Below are 25,856 nucleotides of genomic sequence, written 5' to 3'. Positions count from 1 at the left end.
TGACATAGCCAAAGATAAGGTGCAGATATGAGATCAACAAGGACAAGGTCCATCAAGACGAATCTCTACCAATAGGGGTCAAGGACCGCCAAATGCTTGACATACATGGTTTTGTAAGACACAATCAGGTGGGATTTTTCTCATCTACCTATGAGGTGTCTGTGGAGGATTCGTCGACATTTATCCAACACAATTCCAAGTTCCAGTGGACATAGGGGTGTTGCAATCAGGTATCCTTGGATGTAGTGTAACTATGAGCAACCCTAGACCGTTCAAGAGACAATATGACATATTTATGCAAGCTAGTTGGTCGACAAGCTCGTGGGTAAGCAGATTTATCTATAGTTAACTTGATCTTGAGCTTTTTTTTCCAGAAGTATGCCACGAGCTTGATGAACCTAGCAAGGCTTTACATGTGAGCATATTTCGACAAAGGAGCAAGGCTCCATATGGGGCCTCTCATGAGCAAGGCTTGTGTGGAAGGGTCAATTTTCTTTTAACTCTATCGAGGCTTTGAGCATAGACACAAGATAGCATCCAAAGTTGGGCTACACGTTTCACACTCATTTTGTGCTATGTCATGCAAATTTCTCTTTCTCGCATACCTTTGTTTGATGAAAGAAGAAGAGGTGCTCGGCATGGCCGACTATTCTTTTCCATTTATGAAGCGGGCAAGAATCTATTTCTCTGGTTCAGAGTTTTGGGTTTTCTAGAGCATGGCTCCTACACTAGTTTTATGTACTCGATGCATTCAGAAACGGTAATGATCAACCCATTGTCGGCAAGCTGGATCCGACGGGTTAATTCGCAACCGATGTATGCAGGCGATAGTTGGGCAACTCAGGTACGCTTTGTTTCTCCAATTATTGTAGGTCTTTTTATGCTTCAAGTACGGTACCCTCCTCGACAAGGTCGACAATACATGGGGTTAATTTTCTTTTAACTCTGACTAGTATAACAATGCCATAAAAATTTGTTGAAAAGAAAAGCTACAGGCTAAATTCAACACACGCAAAACCAGCAAGGTGTGCTACAGATTTCGGTACCAAGGGTGGAAACTCAAGCAAGACGGTAAGCAAGTTACGGTTTGTCAATTTGGACTAATCTTGCAGAAAATTTTACCGTGCCAACTTGACAAGCGAATGTTGCTTTGGTCAAGCACAATTTGGTAGTTAAGATGGAATTTGATGCTAAGCTTCCTGAGCTATCTATTTCAAGATTGGGCAATCGAAGGATTCTCAATAAGATGCATGCTTCGGCAATGCCGATTCTTTATGAAAGCTCAACAAGGTCGATTAGTTTTTGTGTTTACATCTAGTTGTCAACAAAAGCATCTTTTAGCTATGACCACTCAGGCTCCATTCTGTCTCATCTTTTTGATGGACTTCTGCGAAGCAAGGCTTCATTTTAGGGCATATTGCATGTAAGCTTCCAAAGTTTGGAATATGCTATTAGCATACGACTTGGGAAAAATTTGCAACATAACTACCTGATGTTTTCTTAGAGGTCGGTATAAACCATGCCACAAGGGCCTGCAAGGTCCTTTCGATAGCTCTAGGCATGCAAGGTCCTTCCAATAGCTCTAAAATTATCAACATACATGGCAATGAACCAGATTCAAGCGAAGGCAACTGATCTCAAAGGGGCGACAAGGCTGGCCAATTTCAAGTTCTACTTGTGTTTCTATCTTTACCTTTTCATTTGAAAAAGATTTCTCTATTGTGCAAAGCAAAGTGCTTTGACAGACTTAGCACGAAGCAAGGCTTCCAGTTTGTGCCAAGGTACTATCCATTGACTTGTAATCAAGGATAACGGCACATAGATTTTGCAAATTGACAATAATAGGATATGTGCTCACACTTACGGTTGGCAACAACAACGAACTGTGATGTATCCATGCCAGTACAGATCGTGCAAGGGATGTATGCCATCGGCTCAAACTGTTGATACTGTCATTAAATCCAAGGGCTTATCACTCTATTTTTTGATATCCATGCATGGCGTGTCAGTACGGTCGCCGCTCAATCATTGAATCATTGTTTATGCTTCCGCTATAACATCATCTACTCTGTTTAGGGAGAAGAGGCAGGGCGATTGGCTTATAATCGTTGTATATGTATACATCGGCGGACACTTTACAATATTGGCTCTATGCACAAGGTGCAACCAATATAGATGACATTTTTTATGGTAGCAAGTAGGTATGGCCTAGCTATCAAGCAACTAATTCATGAGATGACATGAATAAACAAATACAGTGGCATGCATCCCCCTTGGCATTCAACTATTGGTGAAAGAAGGAGCTCTCTGCAACTGGACCCACCAGTCGAATGGGCAACATCTCACCTCCGAAACATGCTCTTTTTGCCTACTTTTGCAGTGGTAGGCACGGGCTGCCCTTGGATATCTAACACACATAGCCATAGCCGCATATCTTGTTGAAAACCATGCACTGTGTGAATTGGAGGCTTGCAGAGTGGAAGTGAGTATGCTCGGGGTTTGTGTGTACTTTGAATGCAGCCTAAGACGATTATATTTTCCATGTTTGCCATGCTGAGCCTTCTAGATGAGCGATTGTTCCATTTTGGTTATGCTACATCCGAAAAGCCTGTAGAAGTTTGATCCTTTGAGGTAGATAGAGATTGTTAGCTTCCAAGCTCTTCAAATATCCACTTCCCATGGTTACAACCATCGAAGTCCAATTTCTTGATTGTTTTCGTTATCAATGAAAAAGTCATAAGAGTGGTTACAATGACTTGCAATTGTTTGCTTAAAGAGAAACTTCACTTGCTAATGAGTCCAAAATGTTTCTTGCAGTAGAGTGCCTCATTGCCTTGATTCTTCCCGTTCTCAAATCCAAATCTCATCCAAATGCAGGCAATGGCTAGAATTCTTATAACTTGCTTTATTTGATCGTCGATCAACACAAGACTTTCAAAAAACCAAGTGAGGCTGATTTTTATATATCTTTTAATGGTTTCACCCTTAATATTTTTTAATTTAAATAATAGATAGATATTTCGAGCACAAACAAAAGTCACATTTCAGCATAGGCATCTTTACAAGACCTGGCTTTTATCGATTTGTCAAACAGGGGCACAAATCTCTTAATTTGGCCCTAGTTAAGGTAAGCAATTCTGTGGCAAAAAGCCTACTAGTACTATGTTTGAACCGGGGTTGAACTCGCGCACACGCAATCTTTTTTGAAAATTTTGTTAAAGATTTCAAGGCAGCAGACATGTGATGAGAAGCATCCTAGACAGTACCGTGTTACCATTTGCTGTAGTCAATGTCGGAGCGGCTCTTCCTACTACGAGGGCAGAAGAGAGGCTTGCTTATCCTTCCATAGACAAACTGGACATTCTATGGCGAGATTTCTTCAAAAACCCTTCTCATTGGATCGACATCAGAAGCACCAAGGTATGGGTGCCTCTCTGTATGTGTGTGTGTGTGTGTGTGTGTGTTATAACTTGCTTTATTTGATCCATTTGCTTTTTCTAATTTTCCTCACAGACTGACCCCAGGTCCCCAGATTTTAAGTATAAAGCTACCGAGAATCCCGTCTGGGTATTTGGCTGGCCTAATCCATACTGGGTTCAAGAAAAGCTGACAAGAAGGGGGCTAAAAGCACCTGATGTAGCATTAAACACGAAGGATGGGTGTGTTCCTGTTGAGTTGGAAAGTTCTCCAGCTACGGAGGAGGAAGTTCAAACATATTGTCAAATGCAGGATGGACATTTTTTGCACCAAAATGCACAGTGTGTGACCTCACAATCTAATTGCCGTACCACAGTAAATGCAGAGCACTTTGATGAGCAATCAGCAAATGTTGCCATCAACAATGCTCCTCAGAACAATGAAGGGTACACACATGCATGTGCTGCTTTGGATACCTCAATCAAAGCTTGTGCTGATCAAGGAGTAGCAGAGCAGTTTGAAGAGCCATCAATGGATGGTGTCATCAACAATGTTCTCCAGAACAATGCAGGGGACAGAAGTGCATGTATTGCTCTGGTCACCTCACTAAAAGCTTGTGCTGATCAAGGAGATCTTCTTGGAGGCATCTCATTACATACGGACATTGCTCGCCAGGGGCTGCTCGAAAGCAACCACATAATCGGTGGTGCGGTAATCAACATGTATGCCAAATGTGGTGCATTGTCCAAAGCACAGGAAGTTTTTGATGTCCTTCCAACTTGTAGTGTTGTCTCTTGGAATGCACTCCTTGCAGGATATGCCCAAAATGGACAGGGTCAGAATGCCCTAGTCTGTTTTGATCGCATGCAAAAGGAGGGTGTGTATCCAGATGCGGTAACTGCTGTTTGCATCTTGAATGCTTGTGGAAGTGTGGGAGCCTTAGACAAGGGCCAAGAACTACATGCCTTTATTGTCAAAGAAGGGTTGCTGGATATAAATGTGGTCGTTGGGAATGCGTTGATTGATATGTATGCATGTTGCCAACTGCTTGCCAAAGCACAAGCTGTGTTTTTTGAGCTTCCTTCTTGTAATGAAGTATCCTGGACAACATTGATCACAGGATTTGTGAAACATGGTCTGGGGGATGAAGCAATTAAATGTTTTGAGTTGATGAAACTTAAGGGCTTTTCATTGGTCATGGCAACATGCTTGAGCATCTTGAAAGCATGTGCTATTAGTTGTGCTGTAAACAAAGGGCAAGAAATACATGCTGTTCTAGTTAAAGATGGTTTATTGGGTGACAGCATGGTTATTGGTACGGCGTTGGTAGATATGTATGCGAAGTGTGGTGCACTTGGCAAGGCATTGACAATATTTCATGAGCTTCCGATGCAGGATGTAGTCGCGTGGGGTGCACTTCTTGATGGGTATTCCCAGTACAGAGATAGTGAGGAAGCAATTCAGTGTTACGAGGAGATGCGAAAGGGGGGCTTTTGTCCTGATGGGGCAACATACATATGCATCTTACAAGCCTCAGGTAGCGTAGGTGCTGCTCGTAAAGGTCAGGAAATACATGCTGAGGTTGCTGCGGAGGGTTGGTTTGACAAAGATGCGGGTGTTGCAAATTCTGTAATCGACATGTATGCCAAGTGTGGAATGCTTGCAGAGGCACAAGATGTGTTTGATGAACTTCTCGTGCGTAGTGTCATTATGTGGAATGCGCTGCTTGCAGGGTATGCTCAACTTGGGGAGGAGGCAGTTGTTTCAAGGTTATTTACCAAAATGGTAGCGGAAGGAACAGAGCCAGATTTTGTAACGTTTATTATTGTGCTCGGTGCATGTAGCCATAGGGGTTTATTGAGCAAAGGTGAAGCTCAATTTGAAAGCATGATTTTAGACTATGGGATTGATCCAATTTCCGAGCATCTGACATGTGTGGTTGATCTATTTGGCCGTGCAGGTCACATTAACAAGGCAATAGCAGTGGTCAAGGCCATGCCTGTTTCTGCAGACATGTCTGCATTGCTTGCTGTGTTGGATGCCTGTAAGAAAATGGGGAACTTGAATCTTGGCTCTTGGGCATTGGAGCACACATTACATCTAGATATAAAACATTCGGCGGCATATGTGTGTGTGAGTGACATTTACGCAAGTGTTGGCAAGCTAGAAGATGTAGAGGAAACTGAAGGTTTCAATGTGTAGAAGCTATGAGCTGTCAAAGTCGACGATGCGGAAGCGTAGAGACCAAGGGGAGTGAGCAAGAGAGAGAGAGAGAGTCTCCTGAACCTATCAACCTTAGCAATGAATAATTGAATGTGTATACAATGGAGGGAAGGGGTTACTTATATAGCAATCTTAGTAAATTGCCTTACCTAAGACTTTGACAAATAAGTTAAATAAATACTTAAAAGCCAAACTAAATAATGGGATCACATTGGGCAGTTCAGTTGAGATGCCTAAGCTTTAACACCCTCTTTGTAGCTCATAGTGGACATCAATAGTGAGACCAAGTCGATTAAGAAGCTACCATGCACATCCCAGAAAGTGGCCACCAACTGGATACACCTCGGTGTTGCTCTCCTCAACTTTGTACCTAAAAGTAATGCCATCTTGAGCATCGGTTGCTTTTGTAGAAACTTTGAATTGTAGACCATACTACGTCCAATAGTCCCTATTCGTGAATTGTGAACATATCACGTCCAATATATAAAAGTCCAAGATAATGAGCTGTTGAAACACATCTTGTCCATGATCCGAACAACAACAATGAATTGGTTAGCCCATCCATAGTGTTTTAGACGTCTGATTGGTTCCTTGTCTCCGACCTACGATTCCAAACACCAATAACTTGAACTCCAACACAAGGGTCCAAATTAATTATAGAGAGCAGTCATTGTCCTTCTTTGCCACTCACAAGCCTCTCTCTGGTTAAAGCTAGTGGTGACACCTGTCGTTTGATTAGAAATGTGACGTCGAGGCCACTGTCACGAGGGCCATGCTGATCTCCTCTGTCAAATCTTTATTACCGTAATCTTTGTCCAGCTTGCCTTTATCCTTATCTATTTGTGAGTTCATGCTTTTTCCTTTGGCTTCAAACTCTCGAGCCAAACAAAGCGTCGAATCATAATTATGACTGTGGTCGTACCTCTCAGGTACCGAGGCAGCCAACTGAGTAATGGTACTACCATCCGTGTCAACCTCTAGTGAACTCCTCCATTTGCTTTTGACTTCGCAAGCTTGAGCCAAATAAATTTCCGGGTTCCTTGAGAACTGTGCCGATACATGGGCCGCTAAATGGATGGTTGACAATCCGTTATCCATAGCTTTTAGTTGCTTGTCCACACCCTCCTTTGCTGCTCTTCCCGGGTCGCTCGAACAAAACTCCTTTGCTGTGACATCAATTCTTCTCTGCCGCCTTTCACGCCCTCGCACTATTCCCCCTCGTCGTGCCAAGGGACCTTGCACGTGGCTCTTTCCCGTCGCGTCTTCTTGCTTCTCTGAAATTGCCGGCGCCGATTTGCCAAAGAAGGCTTTGTCCGCTGGGACTGCAACGTTTTAGAACGTTGGCTGCACAGATGGGATGACGTCAGGCTACGTGGATGTGCGTTTCAAAACGTTGGTTGCTGGCGACAGTTTACTGCGTAGGCAAGGTAGAACAGGGCAAGGTAGGCGTCTGCGTTTCAAAACGCAGACTGCTTGGGCAGATTGCCATGCAAGGAAGGCAACAGAGCAAGGCAGGTTGCTTGCTGGTAACGCCAACAAAGAGTTAACGTAGGTGCAACATGGCAACATTTTAGGGTTTGAAAATGACAGGCCGCAGGAGCAAAAACGCCAAGGCAGCAAGTGGGGAAATCGATGGCGAGGGCTTCTTATTCTTCTCTTCATGGTGTCGGCTCCTCCACCAAGGGCTTCAAGTCGTAAGCTCTGATACCATGTCAAAGTCAATGATGCGGAAGCATAGAGACCAAGGGAAGTGAGCACACGCGAGAGAGAGAGAGAGAGAGAGAGAGAGAGAGAGAGAGAGAGAGAGAGGGAGAGAGTCTCTTGAACCTATCAACCTTGGCAATGAATAATTGAATGTGTATACAAGAGAGGCAAGGGATTACTTATATAGCAATCCTAGTAAATTGCCCTATCCAAGATGTTGACAAATAAGTTAAATAAATACCTAAAAACAAAACTAAATAATGGGATCACATTGGGAATTTCACTTGAGATGCCTAAAATTTAACACCCTCTCTACAACTCATAGTGGACATTGATAGTGAGACCAAGTCGATTCAGAAGCTACCATGGACACCCCAGAAAGTGGCCATCAATTGGATACACCTAGGTGTTGCTCTCCTCAACTTTGTACCTGAAAGTAATGCCATCTTGAGCATCGGTTGCCTTTGTAGAAAATTTGAATTGTAGAGCATACTACATCCCATAGTCCCCATTCGTGAATTGTGAACATATTACGTCCAGTATATAAAACTCCAAGATAATGAACTGTTGGAACACATCTTGTCCATGATCCGACCAACAACAATGAATTAGCTAGCCCATCCATAGTATTTTAGACGTCTCATTGGTTCCCTGTCTGCGACCTACGATTGCAAACACTAATAACTTGAACTCCAACACAAGGGTCCGAATTAATTATAGAGAGCAGTCATTGTCCCTCTCTGCCACTCACAAACCTCTCTCTGGCTGAAGCTAGTGGTGACATCTGTCATTTGATCAGAAACTTGACATTGAGGCCATTGTGGCAACTGCCACGAGTGCCATGCCAATCTCCTCTGTCAAATCTTTATTACCGTAATCTTTGTCTAGCTTGCCTTTATCCTTGTCTATCTGTGAGTTTCCGCTTTTGCCTTTTGCTTCAAACTCTCGAGCCAAACAAAGCGTCGAATCATAATTATGACTATGGTCGTACCTCTCAGGTACCGAGGCAACCAACTGAGTGCTGGTACTACTAGCGTTTTAGAACATTGGTTGGACAGATGGTATGGCGTCCGGCTACAGGGATGTGCGTTTCAAAACGCTTCCTGCTGGGTACAGTTTACTGCGTAGGCAAGATAGAGCAGGGCAAGGCAGGCCTGTGCGTTTCAAAACGGAGGCTGCTTGGGCAGATTGCCGCGCAAGGAAGACAACAGAGCAGGGGAGGTTGCCTGTTGGTAACTTCAGCAAAGGGTAAACGCAGATGCAACATGGCAACGTTTAGGGTATTAAAATGACAGGCTGCAGGAGCAAAAACGCTAAGGCAGCAAGTGGGGAAATCGAGAGCGAGGGCTTCTTCTTCATCTCTTCACGGTGTCGGCTTCTCCACCAAGGGCTTCAAGCCGTAAGCTTTGATACCATGTCAAAGTCGACGATGCGGAAGCATAGAGACCAAGGGGAGTGAGCATGAGAGAGAGAGAGAGAGAGAGAGAGAGAGAGAGAGAGAGAGAGAGAGAGTCTCCTGAACCTATCAACCTTGGCAATGAATAACTGAATGTGTATAAATGGAGGCAAGGGGTTACTTATATAGCAATCCTAGTAAATTGCCCTATCCAAGACTTTGACAAATAAGTTAAATAAATACCTAAAAGCCAAACTAAATAATGGGATCATAGTGGGTAGTTCACTTGAGATGCCTAAACTATAACACCCTCTCGACAGCTCATAGTGGACATCAATAATGAGATCAAGTCGATTAAGGAGCTACCATGGATACCCCAGAAAGTGGCCACCAACTGGATACAGCTAAGTGTTGCTCTCCTCAACTTTGTACCTGAAAGTAATGCCATCTTGAGCATCAGTTTTCTTTGTAGAAACTTTGAATTGTAGACCATACTACGTCCAATAGTTCCCATTCGTGAATTGTGAACATATCACGTCCAATATATAAAAACTCCAAGATAATGAATGTTGGAACACATCTTGTCCATGATCTGGCCAATAAAAATGAGTTGACTAGCCTATCCATAGTGTCTTAGACGTCTGATTGGTTCCCTACCAGATGCATGTGCATTGAACTCCGACCTACGGCTCCAAACACCAATAACTTGAACTCCAACACAAGGATCCAAATTAATTATAGAGAGCACTCATTGCCCCCCTCTGCCACTCACCAGCCTCTCTCTGGCTGAAGCTAGTGGTGACACCTATCATTTGATTAGAAATTTGATATCGAGACCACTGTGGCCACTGTCACGAGTTCCATGCCGATCTCCTCTGTCAAATCTTTATTACCGTAATCTTTGTCCAACTTGCCTTTATCCTTGTCTATCTGTGAGTTCCTGCTTTTGCCTTTGGCTTCAAACTCCCGAGCCAAACAAAGCGTCGAATCATAATTATGACTGTGGTCGTACCTCTCAGGTACCGAGGCAGCCAACTGAGTACTGGTACTATTATCCGGGTCCAACTGACCATTGCAATTGTCGTCTAGCGAACTCTTCCATTTGATTTTGATTTCACAAACTCGAGCCAAACAAATTTCTGTGTTCCTTTAGAACTGTGCCGATGCATGGGCCGCTAAATGGATGGTTGGCGATCCGTTATCCATAGCTTTTAGTTGGTTGTCCACATCCTCCTTTGTTGCTCTTCCCAAGCCGCTCCAACAAAAGTCCTTTGCGGCGACACCAATTCCTCTCTGCCACCTTTCACGCCCTCACACTATTCCCCCTCGCTGTGCCAAGGGACCTCGCACGTGCCTCTTTGCCGCCGCGTCTTCTTGCTTCTACGAAATTTCCGCCCCCTAATCGCCAAGGAAGGCTTTGCTCGCTCGGACTGCAGCGTTTTAGAACGTTGGCTGGACAGATGGGATGGCGTCAGGATACAAGGACGTGCGTTTCAAAACGCTGGCTGCTGGGGACAGTTTACTGTGTAGGCAAGGTAGAGCAGGGCAAGGAAGACCTGTGTGTTTCAATACGCACGCTGCTTGGGCAGATTGCTGTGCAAGGAAGGCAATAGAGCAGGGCAGGGCAGGTTGCCTATTGGTAACGCCAGCAAAGGATAAAAACGCCAGCAAAGGGTAAACGTAGGTGCAACATGGCAACATTTTAGGGTTTAAAAATGACAGGCTGCAGGAACAAAAACGCCAAAGCAACAAGTAGGGAAATCGATGGCCACGGCTTCTTCTTCGTCTCTTCACGGTGTCGGCTTCTCCACCAAGGACTTCAAGCCGTAAGCTCTGATACCATGTCAAAGTTGACGATCTGGAAGCATAGAGACCAAGGGGAGTGAGCACGAGAGAGAGAGAGAGAGAGAGAGAGAGAGAGAGAGAGAGAGAGAGAGAGAGAGAGTCTCTTGAACCTATCAACCTTGGCAATGAATAACTGAATGTGTATACAATGGAGGCAAGGGGTTACTTATATAGCAATCCTAGTAAATTGCCCTACCCAAGACTTTGACAAATAAGTTAAATAAATACCTAAAAGCCAAACTAAATAATGGGATCACATTGGGCAGTTCACTTGAAATGCCTAAAGTTTAACACCTTCTCTACAGCTCATAGTGGACATCAATAATGAGACCAAGTAGATTAAGAAGCTACCATGGACACCCCAGAAAGTGGCCACCAACTCGATACACCTAGGTGTTTCTCTCCTCAACTTTGTACCTGAAAGTAATGCCGTCTTGAGCATCGGTTGCCTTTGTAGAAACTTTCAACTGTAGACCATACTACATCCAAAGTCCCCATTCGTGAATTGTGAACATATCACGCCCAATATATAAAACTCCAAGATACTGAACTATTGGAAGACATCTTGTCCATGATCCGACCAACAACAATGAATTGGCTAGCCTATCCATAGTGTTTTAGACGTCTGATTGGTTCCCTGCCAAATGCATGTGCATTGAACTCCGACCTACGGGTCCAAACACCAATAACTTGAACTCCAACACAAGGGTCCAAATTAATTATAGAGAGCACTCATTGCCCCCCTCTACCACTCACAATCCTCTCTCTGGCTGAAGCTAGTTGGTGACACCTGCCATTTGATTAGAAATTTGACGTCGAGGCCACTGTGGCCATTGTCACGAGTGCCATGCCGATCTTCTCTGTCAAATCTTTATTACTGTAATCTTTGCCCAGCTTGCCTTTATCGTTGTCTATCTGTGAGTTTCTGCTTTTGACTTTGGCTTCAAACTCCCAACCAAACAAAGCGTCGAATCATAATTATGACAATGGTCGTACCTCTCAGGTACCGAGGCAGCCAACTGAGTAATGGTACTACCATGTGTGTCCAACCTCTAGCGAACTCCTCCATTTGCTTTTGACTTCACAAGCTCAAGCTAAACAAATTTCTGGGTTCCTTGAGAACTGTGCCGATGCATGGGACGCTAAATGGATGGTTGACAATCCGTTATCCATAGCTTTTAGTAAGTTCTCCACACACTCCTTTGCTTCTCTTCGCAAGCCGCTTAAACAAAACGCCTTTTCAGCGACACCAATTTCTCTGTGCCTCCTTTCACTCCCTCGTACTATTCCCCCTTGCCATGCCAAGGGACCTCGCACGTGCCTCTTTGCCGCCGCGTCCTTTTGCTTTTCCGAAATTGCCAACGCCAATTCGCCAAAGAAGGCTTTGCTCGCTGGACTGCAGTGTTTTAGAACGTTGGTTTGACAGATGGGATGGCGTCGGGCTACAGGGATGTGCGTTTCAAAACGTTGGTTGTTGGGGGCAGTTTACTGTGTAGTAAGGTAGAGCAAAGCAAGGCAGGCCTCTGTGTTTCAAAACGCAGGCTGCTTGGGCAAATTTCCGCGCAAGGAAGGCAACAGAGAGGGCAGGGCAGGTTTCCTGTTGGTAACGCCAGCAAAGGATAAACACAGGTGCAACATGGCAATGTTTTACAGATTAAACATGACAGGCTGCAGGAGCAAAAACGCCAGGGCAACAAGTGGGGAAATCTATGGCGAGGGCTACTTCTTCGTCTCTTCACGGTGTCGGCTCCTCCACCAAGGGCTTCAAGTCGTAAGCTCTGATACCATGTCAAAGTCGATGATGCGAAAGCATAGAGACCAAGGGGAGTAAGCACGAGAGAGAGAGAGAGAGAGAGAGAGAGAGAGAGAGAGAGAGAGAGAGAGAGAGAGAGAGAGAGACCCATGGACCTATCAACCTTGGCAATGAATATCTGAATGTGTATACAATGGAGGCAAGGGGCCCGGCAAGGGGTTACTTATATAGCAATCCTAGTAAATTGCCTTACCCAAGACTTTGACAGATAAGTTAAATAAATACCTAAATGCCAAACTAAATAATGGGATCACATTGGGCATTTCACTTGAGATGCCTAATCTTTAACACCCTCTTTGCAGCTCATAGTGGACATCAATAGTGACACCAAGTCGATTAAGAAGCTACATGGACACCCCAGAAAGTGGCCACCAACTGGATACACCTAGGTGTTGCTCTCCTCAACTTTGTATCTGAAAGTAATGCCATCTTGAGCATCGGTTGCCTTTGTAGAAACTTTGAATTGTAGATCGTACTACGTCCAATAGTCCCCATTCGTGAATTGTGAAATATCACATCCAATATATAAAACTCCAAGATAATGAACTGTTGGAACACATCTTGTCCGTGATCCGACCAACAACAATGAATTGGCTAGTGTTAGGAAATAAGATGTAGCTAAATAGATAATTGAGTAGATTACTTAATGGAGAGAGACAGATTTATATACACGAGATTATAGAGTAGAGAGAGAGAGAGAGAGAGAGAGAGAGAGAGAGAGAGAGAGTACACACGATATACGTGGTTCACCCAATGTGGGCTACGTCCACGGGAAAGTAGCCACTCAATGGCTTTAGTACTTCAAAACAAGAAGTAGTTTACAAAGGGATTATACCCTTAATGGAGCTCCCGCCTTGCTTCACTCTCACCACCTCACACTCACCTTGTTGCATCAACTTCACACTATGAAATGTGTGTAGAAATGGCCTCCTTTTATAGGCCAAAAGGGTTGCCCTCTCTTATGAGAGATAGCCATGTGTAGCCACCCTTGTGCGAATATGTCCAAATCGGACCCTCCAATCCGCCCATGTGTGGTCGCCCTTGAGAAGACAAGTCCGCTTTTGAATTCGGCCACCGGCCATTGACTTCCGACCACCGGCCACCGGCCATTGACTTCTGACCACTGGCCATCGGCCATTGACTACCGGCCACCGGCCAACCGACCGGTTGTTTTCCGACCACTTTCCGGCCGCCGTCCGGCCATAATATTCCGGCGAAAAAAAAGTCTCGGGGGCCTCCGCCCCCGAGGCCTTTAAAGTTGCCCTTGATTCTTGTCCGTGAAAATTTTGATTTCCGATGAGTGATTTTCCTTCACACACGATGGCTTCTCCTCATAATGGGGGCCTTACAAATGTGTGCTTTTACCACAGAAAATTACAAGGGTAAATCAGGCTCCATACTTAACAATCTCCCACTTGGAGACTGATCTCCAAACCAAAGCTGTGACTACTTTCCATTCTGGCTTCTTATCCTTGAATGCCGATTGAAGATGAGCAAAAGCTCAACTTCTCCTTGTTGACCACCTTTGTAAACATGTTTGCAGGATTTTCACTTTTATGCACCTTTCCTATCTTTAGTTGTCCCTCTTCCAAAAGAGTGCGTATGAAGTGATATCTCACCTCAATGTGCTTTGTCCTTGAATGAAAGGCTGAGTTCTTCGCAAGATGGATAGCGCTTTGGCTATCACTGTACAAGACACAATTGTCTTGTTTGAATCCAAGCTCTTCTAAGAATCTGTGAAGCCACAAAATTTCTTTGCTTGCCTCCGTCATTGCTACATACTCTGCTTCCGTGGTAGAAAGTGAAACCACTTTCTGCAGCTTCGAAGCCCAGCTTACTGTTGTGCCTCCAACCCTGAACACATAGCCAGTAGTGCTCCTTCGAGTATCTTTGTCACCTGCCATATCTGCATCAGCATACCCTTCTAGAAAAATACTAGTTCCTCCAAAATACAAAGCATTTGTTGTTGTCCCTTTTAGATACCTAAGTATCCACTTCACAGCTCGCCAATGCTCTTTACCTGGGTTGTCCAAGAACCTACTCACAACTCCCACTGCATGTGCAATGTCTGGCCTTGTCCAGACCATAGCATACATTAGAGAACCTACCGCTGCAGCATATGGAACTTTAGACATATAGGCTATCTCCTCTTGTGTCTTTGGACACATATCCTTCGTTAGTTTAAAATGATCAGCCAAAGGTGTGGAAACTGGTTTTGCATTTTGCATTGCAAACCTTTCTAGTACCTTCTTGATGTAATCTTATGTAATCTTCTTGAGATAGCTTTATTGTCTTCTTCGTCCTGTCCCTTGATATTTTCATACCAAGTATCCTCTTTGCAGCACCTAAATCTTTCATTGAAAAAGATTTGGACAACTCCTCTTTTAGGTCTTTGATGTCCTGCATGTTAGCACTTGCAATCAACATGTCATCAACATACAACATTAGGATGATGAATTTCCCATCTCCCAAATTCTCCGTGTAGACGCAGTGATCCGAGTTGCATCTTGTGAATCCATGATCCAACATCCATCGATCAAACTTCAAGTACCATTGTCTTGATGCTTGATTTAAACCATACAAGCTCTTCTTTAATTTGCAAACCATTTTCTCCTTACCTTTTACTTCATACCCCTTTGGTTGAAGCATGTAGATTTCCTCCTCTAAGTCACCGTGAGGGAATGCCGTATTTACATCCATTTGCTCGAGATTTAGATCATGAGCAGCCACAAGGCTTAAGACAAGCCTAATTGAGTTCATTTTTACAACAGGAGAAAATATTTCATTGAAGTCAATACCTTTCTTTTGAGAAAAACCTTTTACCACAAGCCTAGACTTGTACCTTTTCTTCCCACCTTCTTCTTCCTTTAGCTTGTACACCCATTTGTTTTGAAGTGCCCGCTTACCTTTAGGAAACTCAACCAACTCCCATGTTTGGTTGCGATGTAGTGAGTCCATCTCCACTTGCATGCTCTTCGTCCATTCTTCTTTGGATTCATGTTGCATAGCTTCTTCATATGATTCCGGCTCTCCAGAATCTAAGATCAAGAGATGGTTGAAGGAAGGAACAAACCTTTCTGGAGGTCTACTTGCTCTTGTAGATCTTCGGGGAATAGGTTGAGGCTCCTCATTTGGTTGACGTTGTTGCACATTGTCACCGTTTGCAGTCCTTGAGTCTTCACCGTCATCAAGCTCCATGTACTCATCACCTGTTTCTTTTGTTTGTTTTCTTTCCAAGTAATCTTTGTACATATTTTGTTCGTTAAAAATTACATCCCTACTCCTTAAGATTTTACCATCTTCAGGATTCCATAGGCGATACCCAAAGTCTCCTTCTCCATAGCCAATGAAGAAACACTTTTTGGACTTTGTATCTAACTTTGATCTTAGGCTTCTATCTATGTGCATGAAATCCTCACACCCAAACACTTTGAGAAATGCATAATTCACTGGTTTACCTGTCCATGCCTCTTCTGGAACTCCCCCATCCAATGCCGTTGAGGGTGACCGATTGATTAAGTACACAGACGTACTTACAGCTTCCGCCCAAAGCTCAAGCGGTAGGCCTGCATGTAGCCGCATGCTTCGTGCTCGTTCCATGATTGTCCTGTTCATCCTTTCCGAAATCCCATTTTGTTGAGGTGTCCTTGGGGTTGTCCTTTGCCTCCGAATGCCATTGCTAGCACAAAAGCTTTCAAAAGCTTGGCTGCAATATTCGCCTCCATTGTCGGATCTGAGGCATTTAACCTTGGTACCTGTTTCATTCTCCACAAAGGCTTTCCACCTTTGAAATATAGAAAATACATCGAATTTATTCTTCATGACATAAACCCATGTTTTTCTAGTCGCATCGTCTATGAATGTTACATAGTACAATGAGCCACCAAGTGATGGTGTACTTGCAGGACCCCAAACATCAGAATGAACCAACTCAAGTTTTTTTTTAATTTTATCTTTCATTACCTGATTTTTGAAATTTTACCCTCTTTTGTTTACCATAAACACAATCTTCACAGAACTCTAAGTCCACTTCTTTCAAACCTGGTAGAAGCTTCTTTGTTTGAAGGATTTGCATTCCTTTGGCACTCATATGCCCAAGTCGGTAGTGCCACACCGCACTGTCAACTTCTGTAGTTGCTGCACAAGCTGAAGGTTGCGTGCTAACAGTACACAAGTAAAGTGTACCGACTTTTTCACCCTTGGCAACCACCAAAGATCCCTTTGAGATCTTCCACCGTTTGTTTCCGAATGCAATGTTGTGACCTTCATCGTCCAATTGTCCTGTAGAGATCAAATTTTTGCGAAGAGAAGGAACATGCCTAACATCTTTAAGCTTCCATTCATTTCCGTTAGCAGTTTTGACAGAAACTGTACCTTTGCCGACAATCTCACAAGCTTCATCATCTCCCAAGTATACATACCCAAAATTACCTTTGGTGTAGTCTTGGAAATATTGCTTGTGTGGTGTCGCATGGAATGAAGCCCCATAATCTACTATCCAGGAATTAGACACATTGTCTAATGAGAGAATTAGAGCATCTTGCTCTACTTTACCTGCCACATTGGCCTCCGATGTTGGCTTGTTGTCTTGAGACTCTATCTCCTTCTTCTTCTTGGACCAGCAATCCTTCTTGACGTGGCCCTTCTTGCCGCAGTTCCAACATTCAAGAACTGACTTTGTGCGTGACTTGCTCCGCCTTGAGCGATCACGACCCTTTTGGTTTTTGAACCTCTCCTTAAGCCTTCCTCTTGTTTCCCGGTAGAGATGATAGTATAAGGAGAGCTCGCACTTCGTCATCGAAATTGATTTTCACTGATCGAAGTTGACTTATGTTTGTGTTAAAGTCATTTAGGTGTTCTGCAACTGAACCATTCTCTGCCATCTTTAGATTGAACAAGCGCTTCATAAGAAATACCTTATTGGATGCCGATGGTTTCTCGTAGAAGTCGTCAAGTGACTTCATCAAGTCCTTCGTGGTCTTCATCTCCAAAACATTGAAGGCCACCGTTGACGCCAAGCTTAACCGGATTGTTCCTAGTGCCTTTCGATCAAGGACAATCCATGCTTCATCTGCCATTGTTGCGGGCTTCTTCGCAAGACCGCCTAGTGGCAAATAGAGGTCCTTCTGGTAGAGATAGTCTTCAATCTGCATCTTCCAATGTTGGTAGTTTTTGCCGTTGAACTTCTCAATCTTGAGCTTCCCTTCCTGCGCCATAACTCCCACTCAATTCAAGGAATCCTTTCCTTGAGATAATTTAGCTACGAGCAAACCTTGCTCTGATACCAGTTGTTAGGAAATAAGACGTAGCTAAATAGATAATTGAGTAGATTACTTAATGGAGAGAGACAGATTTATATACACGAGATTATAGAGTAGAGAGAGAGAGAGAGAGAGAGAGAGAGAGAGAGAGAGAGAGAGAGAGAGCGAGAGAGAGAGTACACACGATATACGTGGTTCACCCAATGTGGGCTACGTCCACGGGAAAGCAGCCACTCAATGGATTTAGTACTTCAAAACAAGAAGTAGTTTACAAAGGGATTATACCCTTAATGGAGCTCCCACCTTGCTTCACTCTCACCACCTCACACTCACCTTGTTGCATCAACTTCACACTATGAAATGTGTGTAGAAATGGCCTCCTTTTATAGGCCAAAAGGGCTACCCTCTCTTATGAGAGACAGCCATGTGTAGCCGCCCTTGTGCGAATAAGTCCAAATCGGACCCTCCAATCCGCCCATGTGTGGCCGCCCTTGAGAAGACAAGTCCGCTTTTGAATTCAGCCACCGGCCATTGACTTCCGACCACTGGCCATCGGCCATTGACTACCGTCCACCGGCCAACCAACCGGTTGTTTTCCGACCACTTTCCGGCTACCGTCCGGCCAACAAATTCCGGCGAAAAAGAATATTTCGGCGAAAAAAAGTCTCGGGGGCCTTTGCCTCCGAGGCCTTTAAAGTTGCTCCTGATCCTTGTCCATGAAAATTTTGGTTTCTGGTGAGTGATTTTCCTTCACGCACGATGGCTTCTCCTCATAATGGGGGCCTTACAAATGTGCGCTTTTACCACAAAAAATTACAAGGGTAAATCAGGCTTTATACTTAACAGCTAGCCCATCCATAGTGTTTTAGACGTCTCATTGGTTCCCTATCTCCGACCTATGATTCCAAACACCAATAACTTGAACTTCAACACAAGGCTCCGAATGAATTATAGAGAGCAGTCATTGTCCCTCTCTGCCACTCACAAACCTCTCTCTGGCTGAAGCTAGTGGTGACATCTGTCATTTGATTAGAAACTTGACTTCGAGGCCAATGTGGCCACTGTCACGAGTGCCATGCCGATCTCCTTTGTCAAATCTTTATTACCGTAATCTTTGTCCAGCTTGCCTTTATCCTTGTCTATCTGTGAGTTCCTGCTTTTGCCTTTGGCTTCAAACTCCTGAGCCAAACAAAGCATCGAATCATAATTATGACTGTGGTCGTACCTCTCAGGTACCGAGGCAGCCAACTGAGTACTGGTACTACCATCCGTGTCCAACCTCTAGCGAACTCCTCCATTTGCTTTTGACTTCACAAGCTCGAGCCAAACAAATTTCTGGGTTCCTTGAGAACTTTGCCGATGCATGGGCCGCTAAATGAATGGTTGACAATCCGTTATCCATAGCTTTTAGTTGGTTGTCCACACACTTCTTTGCTACTCTTCCGAAAACTCTCCAACAAAACTCCTTTGACACGACACCAATTCCTCTCTGTCGCCTTTCACGCCTTTGCACTATTCCCCCTCGCCGTGCCAAGGGACCCCGCACGTGCCTCTTTGTCGCTGCGTCTTCTTGCTTCTCTGAAATTGCCGGCCCCTATTCGCCAAGGAAGGCTTTGCCCGCTGGGACTACAGCGTTTTAGAATAATGGCTGGACAAATGGGATGGCGTCGGGCGACAGGGATGTGCATTTCAAAACACTGGCTCCTAGGGACAGTTTACTGCGTAGGCAAGGTAGAGTAGGGGAAGGCAGGCCTGTGCATTTCAAAACGTAGGCTGCTTGGGCAGATTGCCGCGCAAGGAAGGCAACAGAGCAGGGCAGGGCAGGTTGCCTGTTGGTAACGCCAACAAAGGGTAAACGCATGTGCAACATAGCAACATTTTAGGGTATTAAAATGACAGGCTACAGGAGCAAAAACACCAAGGCAGCAAGTGGGGAAATCGAGGGCGGGGGCTTCTTCTTCGTCTCTTCACGGTGTCGCCTCCTCCACCAAGGGCTTCAAGCCGTAAGCTCTGATACCACGTCAAAGTCGACGATGCGGAAGCATAGAGACCAAGGGGAGAGAGAGAGAGAGAGAGAGAGAGCGAGAGAGAGAGAGAGAGAGAGAGAGAGAGAGAGAGAGAGAGAGAGAGAGAGAGAGAGAGAGAGAGAGAGAGAGTCTCCTGAACCTATCAACCTTGGCAATGAATAACTGAATGTGTATACAATGGAGGAAAGGGGTTACTTATATAACAATCCTAGTAAATTGCCCTATCCAAGACTTTGACAAATAAGTTAAATAAATACCTAAAAGCCAAACTAAATAATGGGATCACATTGGGCAGTTCAGTTGAGATGCCTAAACTTTAACACCTTCTTGACAGCTCATAGTGGACATCAATAATGAGACCAAGTCGATTAAGAAGCTACCATGGACACCCCAGAAAGTGGCCACCAACTGGATACACCTAGGTGTTGCTCTCCTCAACTTTGTACGGAAAGTAATGCCATCTTGAGCATCGGTTGCCTTTGTAGAAACTTTCAACTGTAGACCATACTACGTCTAATAGTCCCCATTCGTGAATTGTGAACATATCACATCCAATATATATAAAACTCCAAGATAATGAACTGTTGGAACACATCTTATTCATGATCCAACCAACAACAATGATTTGACTAGCCCATCCATAGTGTTTTAGACGTCTGATTGGTTCCCTGCCAGATGCATGTGCATTGAACTCCGATCTACGGGTCCAAACACCAATAACTTGAACTCCAACACAAGGGTCCAAATTAATTATAGAGAGCACTCATTGCCCCCCTCTGCCACTCACAAGCGTCTCTCTGGCTGAAGCTAGTGGTGACACCTGTCATTTGATTAGAAATTTGACGTTGAGGCCACTATGGCCACTGTCACGAATTCCATGCCGATCTCCTTTGTCAAATCTTTATTACCGTAATCTTTGTCTAGCTTGCCTTTATCCTTGTCTATCTGTGAGTTCTTGCTTTTTCCTTTGGCCCGGGGCGGTCACTTATCAAAAGCTTCCTATATCACGTGCGTTCAAGAGGTTATTAATAATACCTCAATATACGTACTATATTTACACTACGTGCCTATTTAAAAAACCCCCACCCCCCTCTGTATGTATACATTTTGATACATTTTGATCTTTTAATAATCCTCTCCGGTTAACTCACGTGATAGCATACACATTCTAAAAAGTGACCGCCCCGGGGCCTTTGGCTTCAAACTCCTGAGCCAAACAAAGAGTCAAATCATAATTATGACTGTGGTCATACCTCTCAGGTACCGAGGCATCCAACTAAGTACTGGTACTACCATCCGTCTCCAACCTCTAGCGAACTCCTCCATTTGCTTTTAAATTCACAAGCTCGAGCCAAACAAATTTTCGGGTTGCCTGAGAACTGTGCCGATGCATGGGCCGCTAAATGAATGGTTGGCGATCCGTTATCCATAGCTTTTAGTTGGTTGTCCACATCCTCCTTTGCTGCTCTTCCCAAGCCGCTCCAACAACACTCCTTTGCCGCGACACCAATTCCTCTCTGCCGCCTTTTACGCCCTCGCACTATTCCCCCTCGCCATGCTAAGGACCCCGCACGTGCCTCTTTGTCGCTGCATCTTCTTGCTTCTCCGAAATTGCCGACACCTATTCGCCAAGGAATGCTTTTCCCGCTGGGACTGCAGCGTTTTAGAACGTTGGCTGGACAGATGGGATGGCGTCGGGCTACAGGGATGTGCGTTTCAAAACACTGGCTGTTGGGGACATTTTACTACGTATGCAAGGTAGAGCAGGGCAAGGCAGGCCTGTGAGTTTCAAAATGCAGGCTGCTTGGGTAGATTGCCATGCAAGGAAGGCAACAGAGCAGGGCGGGGCAGGTTGCCTTTTGGTAACGCCAGCAAAGGGTAAACGTAGGTGCAACATAGCAACGTTTTAGGGTTTAAAAATGATAGGCTACAGGAGCAAAAACGCCAGGGCAGCAAGTGGGGAAATCGATGGCAAGGGCTCCTTCTTAGTCTCTTCACGGTGGTAGCTCCTCCACCAAGGGCTTCAAGCCGTAAGCTTTGATACCATGTCAAAGTCGACTATGCTTCCTAGAGACCAAGGGGGGGGGGGGAGAGAGAGAGAGAGAGAGAGAAAGAGAGAGAGAGAGAGAGAGAGAGAACAAGAGAGAGAGAGAGAGAGTCTCCTGAGCCTATCAACCTTGGCAATGAATAACTGAATGTGTATACAATGGAGGCAAGGGATTACTTATATAGCAATCCTAGTAAATTGCCCTACCGAAGATTTTGACAAATAAGTTAAATAAATACCTAAAAGCCAAACTAAATAATGGGATCACATTGGCCAGTTCACTTGAGATACCTAAACTTTAACACCCTCTCTACAGATCATAGTGGACATCAATAATGAGACCAAGTCGATTAAGAAGCTACCACACCCCAGAAAGTGGCCACCAACTGGATACACCTAGGTGTTGCTCTCCTCAAGTTTTTACCTGAAAGTAATGCCATCTTGAGCATCGGTTGCCTTTCTAGAAACTTTGAACTGTAGACCATACTACGTCCAATAGGCCCCATTCGTGAATTTTAAACATATCACGTCCAATATATAAAACTCCAAGATACTGAACTGTTGGAACACATCTTGTCCATGATCCGACCAACAACAATGAATTGGCTAGCCCATCCATAGTGTTTGAGATGTCTGATTGGTTCCCTGCCAAATACATGTGCATTGAACTACGACCTACGGGTCCAAACACCAATAATGTGAACTCCAACACAAGGGTCCAAATTAATTATAGAGAGAACTCATTGCCCCCCTCTGCCACTCACAAGCCTCTCTTCAGCTGAAGCTAGTGGAGACACCTGTTATTTGACTAGAAATTTGACGTCGAGGCTACTGTGGCCACTGTCACCAGTGCCATGCCGATCTCCTTTGTCAAATCTTTATTACCGTAATCTTTGTCCAGCTTGCCTTTATCCTTGTCGATCTGTGAGTTCCTGATTTTGCCTTTGGCTTCAAACTCCCGTGCCAAACAAAGCGTCGAATCATAATTATGACTGTGGTCGTACCTCTCAGGTACCGAGGCGGCCAACTGAGTATCGGTACTACCATCCATGTCCAACTGACCTTTGTTGTTTCCTCTAGCAAACTCCTCCATTTGATTTTGACTTCACAAACTCGAGCCAAACAAATTTCCAGGTTCCTTCAGGACTGTGCCAATGCATGGGCCGCTAAATGGACGGTTGACGATCCGTTATCCATAGATTTTAGTTGGTTGTCCACACCCTCCTTTGCTGCTCTTCCCAAGACGCTCCAAAAAAACTCCTTTGTCGCAACACCAATTCCTCTCTGCCGCCTTTCACGCCCTTGCACTATTTCCCCTTGCCGTGCCAAGGGACCCCGCATGTGCCTCTTTGCCGCCGCGTCTTCTTGCTTCTCCAAAATTTCTGGCACCGATTCGCCAAGGAAGGCTGTGTCCGTTGGGACTACAGCATTTTAGAACTTTGGCTGGACAGATGGGATGGCGTCAGGCTACAGGGATGTGCGTTTCAAAACGTTGGCTGCTAGGGACAGTTTACTGCGTAGGCATTTCAGAACGCAGGCTGCTTGGGCAAATTGCCATGCAAGGAAGGCATCAAAGCAGGGCAGGGCAGGACAGGTTGCCTGCGGGTAACACCAGCAAAGGTTAAATGCAGGTGCAAAATGGCAATGTTTTAGGGTTTAAAAACGCCAGGCTGCAAGAGCAAAAACGCCAAGGCAGGAAGAGGGGAAATCAATGGCGAGGGCTTCTTCTTCTTCTCTTCACGGTACCGGCTCCTCCACCAAGGGCTTCAAGCAGTAAGCTCTGATACCATGTCAAAGTAACCGATGCGGAAGCGTAGAAACCAAGGGGAGTGAGCACACGAGAGAGAGAGAGAGAGAGAGAGAGAGAGAGAGAGAGAGAGAGAGAGAGAGAGAGAGAGAGAGAGAGAGAGAGAGAGAGAGAGAGAGAGAGAGAGAGAGAGAGAGAACAAGAGAGAGAGAGAGAGTCTCCTGAGCCTATCAACCTTGGGAATGAATAACTGAATGTGTATACAATGGAGGCAAGGGATTACTTATATAGCAATCCTAGTAAATTGCCCTACCGAAGATTTTGACAAATAAGTTAAATAAATACCTAAAAGCCAAACTAAATAATGGGATCACATTGGCCAGTTCACTTGAGATACCTAGACTTTAACACCCTCTCTACAGCTCATAGTGGACATCAATAATGAGACCAAGTCGATTAAGAAGCTACCACACCCCAGAAAGTGGCCACCAACTGGATACACCTAGGTGTTGCTCTCTTCAAGTTTTTACCTGAAAATAATTCCATCTTGAGCATCGGTTGCCTTTCTAGAAACTTTGAACTGTAGACCATACTACGTCCAATAGGCCCCATTCGTGAATTTTAAACATATCACGTCCAATATATAAAACTCCAAGATACTGATTTGTTGGAACACATCTTGTCCATGATCCGACCAACAACAATGAATTGGCTAGCCCATCCATAGTGTTTGAGATGTCTGATTGGTTCCCTGCCAAATACATGTGCATTGAACTACGACCTACGGGTCCAAACACCAATAATGTGAACTCCAACACAAGGGTCCAAATTAATTATAGAGAGAACTCATTGCCCCCCTCTGCCACTCACAAGCCTCTCTTCAGCTGAAGCTAGTGGAGACACCTGTTATTTGACTAGAAATTTGACGTCGAGGCTACTGTGGCCACTGTCACCAGTGCCATGCCGATCTCTTTTGTCAAATCTTTATTACCGTAATCTTTGTCTAGCTTGCCTTTATCCTTGTCGATCTGTGAGTTCCTGATTTTGCCTTTGGCTTCAAACTCCCGTGCCAAACAAAGCGTCGAATCATAATTATGACTGTGGTCGTACCTCTCAGGTACCGAGGCGGCCAACTGAGTATCGGTACTACCATCCATGTCCAACTGACCTTTGCCGTTTCCTCTAGCAAACTCCTCCATTTGATTTTGACTTCACAAACTCGAGCCAAACAAATTTCCAGGTTCCTTCAGGACTGTGCCAATGCATGGGCCGCTAAATGGACGGTTGACGATCCGTTATCCATAGATTTTAGTTGGTTGTCTACACCCTCCTTTGCTGCTCTTCCCAAGACGCTCCAAAAAAACTCCTTTGTCGCAACACCAATTCCTCTCTGCCGCCTTTCACGCCCTTGTACTATTTCCCCTTGCCGTGCCAAGGGACCTCGCATGTGCCTCTTTGCCGCCGCGTCTTCTTGCTTCTCCAAAATTTCTGGCACCGATTCGCCAAGGAAGGCTGTGTCCGTTGGGACTACAGCATTTTAGAACTTTGGCTGGACAGATGGGATGGCGTCAGGCTACAGGGATGTGCGTTTCAAAACGTTGGCTGCTAGGGACAGTTTACTGCGTAGGCGTTTCAGAACGCAGGCTGCTTGGGCAAATTGCCGTGCAAGGAAGGCATCAAAGCAGGGCAGGGCAGGGCAGGACAGGTTGCCTGCGGGTAACACCAGCAAAGGTTAAATGTAGGTGTAACATGGCAATGTTTTAGGGTTTAAAAACGCCAGGCTGCAAGAGCAAAAACGCCAAGGCAGGAAGAGGGGAAATCAATGGCGAGGGCTTCTTCTTCTTCTCTTCACGGTACCGGCTCCTCCACCAAGGGCTTCAAGTAGTAAGCTCTGATACCATGTCAAAGTCAACGATGCGGAAGCGTAGAGACCAAGGGGAGTGAGCACACGAGAGAGAGAGAGAGAGAGAGAGAGAGAGAGAGAGAGAGAGAGAGAGAGAGAGAGAGAGAGAGAGAGAGAGAGAGAGAGAGAGAGAGAGTCTCGTGAACCAATCAACCTTGGCAATAAATAACTGAATGTGTATACAATGGAGGCAAGGGGTTGCTTATATACCAAGCCTAGTAAATTTCCCTACCCAAGACTTTGACAAATAAGTAAACTAAATACCTAAAAGCCAAACTAAATAATGGGGTCACATTGGGCAGTTTACTTGAGATGCCTAAAATTTAACATTAGCAAGGGAATTGGAATTTTGCTGGTGGGTGGATGTGAGTGGAATCTGTCCGTTCGTTTTCGACTGGGGAGAGAGAGCATGTGCAATTAGAACTTATTCACTCGAAACTCGACTTCTTTGCTCGACAACAATAGCTAGTTGA

The 25,856-nt window shown here is 44.8% G+C and overlaps 1 protein-coding gene across 2 annotated transcripts; it reads left to right on the top strand.

The window, feature by feature from the left end:
* The first annotated feature begins 3,147 nt into the window (after positions 1-3,147).
* Positions 3,148-6,070, top strand: LOC147439439 (pentatricopeptide repeat-containing protein At2g13600-like). Of its 2 annotated transcripts, none has more exons than XM_086485291.1 (2): positions 3,148-3,420; positions 3,514-6,070. In XM_086485291.1, exons 1-2 carry the CDS (start codon positions 3,244-3,246, stop codon positions 5,617-5,619), a joined length of 2,283 nt encoding a protein of 760 aa, XP_086341417.1. In that variant the 5' UTR covers positions 3,148-3,243; the 3' UTR covers positions 5,620-6,070. The 2 variants fall into 2 exon arrangements, with proteins under 2 accessions (XP_086341417.1, XP_086341418.1); XM_086485292.1 differs by having other exon boundaries at positions 3,281-3,420; positions 3,525-6,070.
* Positions 6,071-25,856: the final 19,786 nt, after the last annotated feature.

This window comes from Adiantum capillus-veneris, chromosome 16, assembly GCF_014529385.1.
Source record: "Adiantum capillus-veneris isolate H3 chromosome 16, ASM1452938v2, whole genome shotgun sequence".
In the NCBI taxonomy this organism is placed as follows: domain Eukaryota; kingdom Viridiplantae; phylum Streptophyta; class Polypodiopsida; order Polypodiales; family Pteridaceae; genus Adiantum; species Adiantum capillus-veneris.
The sequence above is the reverse complement of the archived record's forward strand: the minus strand, read 5'-3'. Positions and strand labels throughout refer to the sequence as shown.